Consider the following 8,734-nt stretch of genomic DNA (forward strand, 5'->3'; position numbering starts at 1 on the left):
GATCCTTGGGGTTGGGGTTGGGATCAGGAATGAGATCCTTGGGGTTGGGGTTGGGATCAGGAATGGGAATGAGATCCTTGGGGTTGGGAATGGGGCCTTCTGATGGGCCAGGGCCTTTGGGTGTCGGGGATGCTGCAGGGCACACAGTGGTGAGTCCTGGGGTTGGGATCCTCGGGGTTGGGAGTGGGAGGAAAATGGGACTAAAGAACAGGATTGGTAAAACCCTAACACTAAACCTGAGGGGTCTTTGGGGAGATCTGGGGGGTCTTTGGGAGGTCTGAGGGGTCTTTGGCAGGGTCTGAGGGGTCTTGGGAGGTCTGAAAGGTCTTTGGGAGGGTCTCAGGGGTCTTTTAGGGGTCTGAGGGTATCTGGGGCATCTGAGGGGTCTTGGAGGGGTCTGAGGGGTCTCTTCCCCATCCCTTTTCCAGGTGCACGTCATTCCTGCTGCTGAAATCCCAGCTGGAGCTGCAGCAGGGGGAGCTGGAGCTGAGCCAGCTCAACCTCCAGCACACCCTGTTCCTGCTGCAGCCCCACCCAGGTGAGACCCCCGGGATGCGGGGGGGGGGTTGAGGGGCGGGGGGGGACCCCCAAGCTTGGGGGGATCCTGGGGGTCCCCAGTTTTGGGATCTACCTCAGGATCCTTCCTGGATCTGGTGCTGGAGCACCCAGGGTTGACCTTGAGCTGGGCAAGTGTGGGATTCAGGTTGGATCCTTGGGCTGGAGGACCCCAAATATCCCTCCCTTCCTTCCATCCGGAGTTTAAATCCAGAAAGGAGAGTATTGGATCCAGGTTTCTCAGGCTGAAGGACCCCAAATTAACCCTCCCTTCCCTTTCAGAGCCCAAACCCCCCCCAGGAGCCCCTGCTCCCACTCAAGATCCACCCGAGGAAGGGCCACATGGAGCCGAGGAGGCGCTGGGACCACCCCAAAAACCCCCCGGGGGAGGAGGACGAGGGGTTCCTAAAGGGCCCTGCCCTGGAATTCGTGGCTCCTTCGAGCTCCCAGGACCCTCTGGGTGCCCTCACAGCCTCCCCCAAGCTGAAACCTGGGAAGAAGATGAGCCTGGCCTTCCTCTCCCACCCCTGGAGCTGCCCCTGCTGCCTCTGCTCAGACCTGGTGGTGTCGGTGCTGGGCCTGCGCTGGGCCCTGGCCCAGGCCCGGGGCCGGGTCCTGGCAGGGGAAGGGGCTGCGGGGGTGGCCCTGGTGAGGAGGGTCCTGCCCCGCTGTGCCGGGGTGGGCCACAGGTTTGCCAGGGAGCTCAGCAACAGGCTGGGGGGACACCATGGAAAAGGGGAGCCCCCCGGGGACAGGGACCACCCCAGGAACCAGGACATCTCTGGGAATGGGGACCCTCCTGGGACTGGGGACCCCACCAGGGACAGGGACCCCCTTGGGAACCAGGACCTGGGGCTGCAGGACCCCTGTGAGGACCAAGACCCTGCTGAGAACTGGAATCTGCCCACCCTGGACCCCCAGAACCCCTCCAGAACGAGACCCCAGCCCACCCTGGGCCTGCTGGACGAGCTGGTGGCCATGGGCTACTCCACGCTGGCCCTGCAGAGCCTGAGCAGCGCCGGGGGGGCTCTGGGACCCCCAGGACGAGGAGCTGGAGTGGGGATTGGCCTTCCTGGGGTCCTGCAGCCCCCACCTGCCCAGCCTGGGGGTCTCCAGGGCCACCCTCCTGCTGGCTAAGGCCATGGCCACCCTTGGCCACCTGGCCACCAAACTGGGCCTCTCTGTGGACGATGTCCTTGCCCAGGGCTGGACCCTCCAACTGCAGCCTCCCCCCCAAAAAAAGACCCTGAAAGACTCCAAGGCTGAACCCCAAAAGCACAAACCCGCCCCCCCCCAGGCCAGGGGGGTGAAGCCCCGTGGGGTGGAAACCCCCAAGCAGAAGCCCTCCAAGGAGAAGCCCCCCAGAGTGAAGCCCCCCAGGGTGAGCCCACCCAGCCCCCAGGACGTGTTTGCTCCGGGGGACTTGGACTCTGAGGTTGTGCCCCCCATTGTCATCAGGGGGCCCTGCACCCCCCACCCCAAAGCTTTTCCCTCCTTCCCGGGGCTCCCCAGCCTCCCCAGGACCCCCTTCACCATCTACAACGAGGCCTCACCCCCTCCTTGCAAGGCTCAGCTCAGCAGAGCCCCCAGAGCCCAGGGGAGGGTCAAGTCCCGCCTAAAGGTCAGTTTTGGGGGGGGAAAAGCTTGGGGGATTTTGGGGGGGGGGAAGGTTGGGAGGGAAGGATTGGAGTGAAAAGTTTTGGGGGGGGAAGCTTGAGGGGGGGAAATTGTGGGGGAAAAGTTTGAGAGAGGAAAGTTTGGGGGGAAGTTTGGGGAGGGAAGGTTTTGGAGGGGGAGAGGTTGAGATGGGAAGTTGGAGGGGGGGAAAAGGTTGGAGGGGAAAAGGTTGGAGGGGGAAACTTGGGGGGGAAAATGTTTTGGGGGCAAAACTTGGGGAGGCAAAGAGAGGGGGGAAGGTTGAAGGGGAAAAATGGGGGGAAAGCTGAGGGGTAAAGTTTGGGGTGCCCCCCCAAACCACCCCTGACCCCCCTGTTCCCCCTCTTTCAGGTGACATTCAGTGATGACAGCGACCTGGAGGATCCCAAAGCCCCCCCCGAGTGCCTCAACCACCCGAAAAACATCCTGTGCCCGCAGGAGGGGGCAGCCCCCCAAGTCCCCAGGATCCCCCCCAAATGAGCCCCCCAGGAATGGGGGTCAGACGACAGAGGGGGAGGCCCAGGAAGGACCAAGGAAGCCCTCAAAAAGTGGCTCAGGAGAAGAAGGAAAGGGGGACACGCTGGGCTGGGGGTTCCAGGAGGAAGAAGGAGCAGGAGACCCCCCAAAATGTGGCTCTGGAGAAGAAAAGGGGAACCCGCCGGGCTGGGGGTCCCAGGGGGAAGAAGGAGCAGGAGACCCCGCAAAAAGGGGCTCAGGAGGAGAAAACAAAGCAGGGACCTCCCTCTCAGGGGGTGCTGGAGGGGCTGAACTCCCTGAGGGCCGTGGGAGAAGAGGAGGAGGAAGAGCTACGGCGCAGCTTCGAAACCTTGCAAGTCTCCCAGGAGTGGGGGGGACCCCCAGGTGAGTTTTGGGGCCGATTTGGGGGGGTTCTGTCCCCAGATCTGTCCTCAGCCTGGGGTTGAAGCCCCTCTGTGTCTCCCCCACCCCACAGGGAGGGTCCAGCCCAAGGCCAGTGAGGATGTCCCAGGCAGGGGGGACCCCCCACTAGGTTTGGGGGCACCCCTGCCCATGGCTAGAGGTGAGAATCTGGAATTTGGGGGATTTGAGGGGGGGGGGGGGGAAGGTCTTGCTGGGCATTTATTGATTTCCAACTTCATTTATTTCCCTTCCCTAAGAACTTCCTTCCCTTCCCCAGGGGTTTCTTTTTCCCCAGGAGTTTCCTTCCCTTTTCCAGGAGTTTCCTTCCCCCCAAACTTGCCTTTCCTCACCCAAAACTTGCCTTTCCCAAAACTTGCCTTTCTTAGAGCTGGGGGCTGAGGCCATGGTGGGTTCCCCCTTCTGTCCCCTCCCCTCCCTGCTCCTCCCATGGTGTCTGACCCCACTCTGGAATGTCCCTGGGGTTTCACTGTCCCCTCTCTGGGGTGTCCCTGACCCCTCCCTGAGGTTCCTGACCCCACTCTGGGTGTCCCCGGGGTGTCCCTGACCCCGTCCGTGGTGTCCCCTCTCTTTCCCCCCCAGGTCACCCATCCCTGGACTCAGTTTTGGAGCTGCTGCAGGAGGCCCTGGGCTGGATCAGCCACTTCCCCCCGGGGTCCCTGTACGGGGGGCTGTGCCAGCTGCTGGCCCTGCTCACGGGGGACAGGGACCCCCTGGGCACAGCAGGGCTGCTGTCGGAGTCCCTGTGTGTCACCGCCCGCCACCAGCTGCTGGGCATCCTGCACAGCCGGGCAAGGTGGGTGTCCCCTCCCTGTGTCCCCTTCCTTCATCCCCAGGGCTTTGGGCCCCGTTCCATTGCCCCATCCCAATGTCCCCCCTCTTCCCCACCATCCCCATCCCACCATCCCCCCGTCCTGGGGCAGGGTCTCACCCCACACTCCCCTCACCCTGCAGAGGTCATTTTGGGATGATTTCTCCTTCACCTTTGAGATGATCCCCTCTCACCTTTGGGACAATCCCCCCCCCTCACCTTTGGGATAATCCCACCTCACCTTTGGGATGATCCCCCCACTCAGGAAGAAGAGGAAGAAGGAGAAGTTGGGGGGGCACGTGTCGGAACAGCTCCGGGGCCTTTCCCTGCGGGAAGGGGGGGACCCCCCCCAGCCCTGCCCCCGCCTGGCCCAGCTCGAGGGGCTCTTCCAGTTCAGCACCTCGGGGCTGGGGGCTCCAGAGAGGGAACAATTCCGGGAGCAGATCCAGCAGATCCCCAGTGGTGAGTCCACGGGGGCCACTGGGACCAGCACTCAGCACTGGGGAGGGGGATCCTGAACCCTGGGGGGGGGCTTGCGTGTCCCCCTGTGCAGGATGTGGAGGGGCTGGAGATTGAGGAAAACAAGAAAGGGCTGGAGAAGGAGGGAAAGTGGCTGCAGAAGAAGGAAAAAGTGCCCTGGGGAGGTTGTCTGTGGTGCCCTGGGGGGTCTGTGATGTTTTGGGGGGGGCCTCTGGTGGCTGGGGGGGTCCCTGACCTCATGTGTCCCTAGGGGTGACCGTGGTCCTGCTGGCCCTGGGCAGCCCCTACCCGGGGGCCGTTGGGGACACTCTGCTCCTGACGCGGCTGGAGAGGGACATGGAGCCCCTGAGCATCCGGATCCCCACCCACAGGTCCCAGGTGAGGGCAGCAGGGGCATTCCAGGGGCTAGGATCCGTCCCCAGCCTCCTCCTCATCCTGGGGAGGAGCAAATTCGCATTCCAGGGGCTGGCATCGTGGACCACCCTCATCTTCATCCTGGGGAGGGGGCACCCCCCATTCCAGGATCCCTTTAGGGAGTCACTCACCATTTCAGGGAGTGGGATCCCTTTAGGATGTCCCCCCACCATTCCCAGATCCTTGATGCCTCCCCCTCCAGGCCCCCCTCAGCTCCATCCTGAGGGAATTTGAGTCGATCCAATGCGAGCAGAAGGAAGCCAACGGATGCACAGACAAGCAGGAGTGGTGGTCACGGCGTTCCCGGCTGGACCAGAGGATGAAGGTGGGAAGACCCCCCAAACCCCCAAATTTGGGATGGGGGGTCCTGACTCCTCTGAGTGACTTGTCCTGGAGTTGGATCCCGTTACCTTTTGTACCTCTCCCTATCCCCTTCTCTGTGTCTCCCTTTCCCTTTTCCACATCTCCCATTCCCATGTGTCCCATTCCCACCTCTTCCATTCACGTTCCCACCTCTCCCCTTCTCTTTTCCGCATCTCCCACTCTCTTTTCCACGTCTCCCATTCCCTTTCCCATGCCTGCCATCCCCTTTTCCCATTCCCAGACCCTCATCCAGAGCCTGGAGTCCCATGTTTTGGGGTGCTGGCGGGGGCTGCTCCTGCCCAGGCCCCCTGGGAGCTCCCCCAGCTTGGCCGAGGAATCCTCCCGACTCATCCCGGAGCTGCGGAACTGCGGCTGGAACGACCCCGACCCCGCCCTCGTCCAGGTGGGTGGCCTGGGCTGGGATCTGGGGGGGGGTGATCCTGCAATTTGGGGGGGCTGAGCCCAGGATTTGGAGGGGCTGAGCTGGGATTTTGGGTGCTGATCCTGGATTTTGGGGTACTGACCCCAGATTTTGGGGTGCTGACCCTGGATTTTGGGGTGCTGACCCCTTTGCCCCCCAGGTGCTTCTGAATGGGGCCCCTGCACTGACCCCCCCCGATGTCCAGGCCTTGGCCTTCGGCCTCTGCCCGGCCCGGCCCCTCCGGGCACGGCTGCTCCTGGAGGAGGCCCTGGAGGGGGCCCTGGAGAGGGACCGAGGGGACAGCGGGGGGTCCCTGGTGCTGCTGCTGGACAAGGTGAGACCCCTGGGGCTGCTGCTTCATCCTCATCATCCTCACTCCTTCCTCACACCTTCATCCTCATCCCCACACCTTCCTCACCCTCCTCCTCCTCCCTGGCAGCACCTGCAGCGTCTCCCCTGGGAGTCCCTCCCGGCCCTCGGGGCCGTGCCGGTGACGCGGCTCCCGGCCCTGCGGTTCCTGCTCAGCTACATGATGGCCCAGCAGGTCAGGGGGGCACAGACCCCCGGGACACCCTCCCTGGCGGGTGGGGGGACCCCCTGAACCCCCCTTCCCAGGGTTTGGGGACCCTCCATCCCCCATTTCCGGGGTTTGGAGTGTCTCTGTCCCCTATTCCCAGGGTTTATTCCCCCATTCCCACATTCCCTGTCTCCCCCAGAGCTCAGGGTCCGTCCTGGCCCGGGGGGGTGAACCCCAAAAGCACCTTCTACGTCCTGAACCCCCACAACAACCTGGGGGGGCACCGAGCAACGTTTCCGGGCCTGGTTCGAGAGGTCAGAGCACCTTTGAGGGGCTGGGGGGAAGTGGGGCTGCACCCCAAATCCTGACCCTATAACCCCTGGGGGGCTGCAGCCCAAATCCTGCCCCTGTCCCCTCTGTGTGAGGGTTCTGCCCCCCAGATCTCCCCCTAACCCCCCTATCAAAGGGTCTGCACCCCAAATCCTGCTCCTATCCCCCTCCTGGGGTGGGGTCTCACCCCCAAATCCTGACTATTTCCCCCCAGTGAGCCAGGGGAGGGAGAGGTCTGCACCCTAGATTCTCACCCTATACCCCCCAGCAAGGAGTTTGCCCTCCAAATCCTGCTCCAAATCTGCCCCTGTCCCCTCTGGGGTGACTCTGGCCCCCAAAATCCGCCCTGTCCCCCCCAGTGAGCCGGGCTGGTGCGGCGTGTCTGGCTCTATCCCGACCCCGGAGCAGATCCAGGAGGCCCTTCTGGAGCATGACCTGTACATGTAAGTGGGATTTTGAAGGGTTCCTAGGGGGTCCCTGGAGGGTCCTGACCCCCCCCGGAGCTTGGAGTCAGTTCTGCACTGAGGGGGTGAACCCCAACAGCACCTTCTCCCCCTTCCCTGGGCTTTGGGGACCCCCTGTTCCCCATTTCCGGGTTTTTGGGAACCCCTGGGACTCACTCCGGGGGTCCGTGTCCCCCAGCTATGCAGGGCACGGGTCGGGGGTGCGGCTCCTGGACAGACAGACCCTTTCCCGGCTGGAATGTCGAGCTGTGGTGCTGCTCTTCGGCTGCTCCAGCGCTGCCCTGGCCCTGAGGGGGGGCCTGGAGCCCACCGGGACCGTGCTCAGATACGTCATGGCCGGGTGGTGAGTCTGGGGGGGTCCGGGGGGCTTTGGGAGGATCTGGGGTGTATCTGGGGTGATTTGGGGGGGATCTGGGGGGCCTGGAACCCACCGGGACCATTCTCAAATACATCATGGCCGGGTGGTGGCTCTGGGGGGCTCTGTGCCTTTGGGGGGCTCTTGGGCTTTGAGGGGGCTCTGCATGCTCAGTTTGAGGGGGGCTTTGGGAATTTGGAGGGTCTCTGTGACTCTGGGGGTCTCTCCACGCTCACAGCCTGTGTTGGGGGGGCCTCTCCCCCCTGTTTTGCAGCCCCCTGGTGCTGGGGACGCTGTGGGATGTCACTGACCGGGACCTGGACCGCTTTGCCCAGGCCCTGCTGCGAGGTTGGCTGGGGGGGGGGGCCCGGGACCCCCCTCCTGCCCCACCTGTCCCGGGCCCGCCAGGCCCCCCGACTCAAATCCCTCATCGGGGCTGCGCCCGTGGCCTACGGGCTGCCCGTGAGCCTCAGCTGAGGGGGGTCCCTCCCATTGCTTGTGGTGTGGGCTGGAGGGTCCCCCAGTTGGTTTTGGGTCCCCCCTGTTACCTACAGGCTCCTCATCTCCCTGTGGGGATGGTTGGGGGTTTCCCCTCATTGTTTGGAGATCCCTTTGTTACCTTTGGGGTCCCCCCATTGCCCTGCTGAGGATTTTGGGGTCCCCCACCACCATGGGGCCTTTTGGGGTAGTCTCTCTCTGTTTTGGGGTCCCTGTGCCTGTTTTGGGGAGTTTTGCACGCCTTAATTTATTTTAATGAAATTGGTTTTATTCGAGTTTCTTCAACAATGACATAAATAAAAGCTGCTGCCTCTTTATCCGACCCTCACCCCGAGCGTTTCTGAGCCCCCAAATCCCACTGGGCTTCCCCAAGTTTCTCTGGCCCCCTCAAGTTTCCCAGGGTCCCCTCAGGTCTCAGGGTCCCCTCCAGGTCTCTCATTAAGACCACCCCCCTTTCTCCTGGGGGGAGCATTAGGACACCCCCTTTTCCCATGGGGGGGGCATTCAGACCCCCTTTCTCTGGGGTCGGATCCCCCCCTTTCTCTGGGGAGCATCTTGGACCCCCCCTTTTCCCTATGGGAGACCTTGGATCGCCCTTTCTCTCGAGTGGAGGGGGCTTTATGACTCCCATTTTTTGCGGGGGAACATTAGGACCCCCCTTCTCGCGGGAGGGGGCGGGAGGGGGGCATTAACACCCCCCCTTTCCCGGGGTGGGGTGGGCATCAGGACCCCCCCGCAGTCCTCCAGCCCGGCAGGGGGCGTTGTCTCCCTGGGGGGGGGGGGGGTAGGGGGTGGAGTGTTGTCGGTCCTCCAGCCCGGCAGGGGGCCCTCTCACGCCAGGGCGTGTCCTGGGGCGGGGCGGCCCAAGATGGCGCAGACCGTGAGCGTGGGGGAGCTGGGGCTGCCCCAGCTAGAGCTGCTCAAGGGGCAGCTGGACCAGGTCTAGGGAGCCGGGGGGGCTATGGAGGGTGTG

At 63.5% G+C, this 8,734-nt stretch overlaps 1 protein-coding gene across 1 annotated transcript in view; it reads left to right on the plus strand.

Annotated features, from left to right (window-relative positions):
• ESPL1 (extra spindle pole bodies like 1, separase) overlaps positions 1 to 7,833 on the plus strand; it is a 14,630-nt gene extending 6,797 nt beyond the window's left edge. The window contains 20 exon segments of the mRNA XM_027705532.1: positions 429 to 524; positions 828 to 1,569; positions 1,571 to 2,176; positions 2,563 to 2,682; positions 2,856 to 3,072; positions 3,164 to 3,250; positions 3,691 to 3,904; positions 4,185 to 4,381; positions 4,650 to 4,777; positions 5,016 to 5,138; positions 5,418 to 5,579; positions 5,758 to 5,931; positions 6,037 to 6,141; positions 6,314 to 6,337; positions 6,339 to 6,389; positions 6,391 to 6,428; positions 6,804 to 6,887; positions 7,087 to 7,251; positions 7,538 to 7,624; positions 7,626 to 7,833. Coding sequence (XP_027561333.1) covers positions 429 to 524; positions 828 to 1,569; positions 1,571 to 2,176; positions 2,563 to 2,682; positions 2,856 to 3,072; positions 3,164 to 3,250; positions 3,691 to 3,904; positions 4,185 to 4,381; positions 4,650 to 4,777; positions 5,016 to 5,138; positions 5,418 to 5,579; positions 5,758 to 5,931; positions 6,037 to 6,141; positions 6,314 to 6,337; positions 6,339 to 6,389; positions 6,391 to 6,428; positions 6,804 to 6,887; positions 7,087 to 7,251; positions 7,538 to 7,624; positions 7,626 to 7,740 — 3,535 coding nt within the window. The 3' untranslated portion in view covers positions 7,741 to 7,833.
• The last annotated feature ends 901 nt before the right edge of the window (positions 7,834 to 8,734 follow it).

This window comes from Neopelma chrysocephalum, unplaced genomic scaffold (genome assembly GCF_003984885.1).
Source record: "Neopelma chrysocephalum unplaced genomic scaffold, ASM398488v2 Primary Assembly neopelma1_338, whole genome shotgun sequence".
Classification (NCBI taxonomy): Eukaryota; Metazoa; Chordata; class Aves; order Passeriformes; family Pipridae; genus Neopelma; species Neopelma chrysocephalum.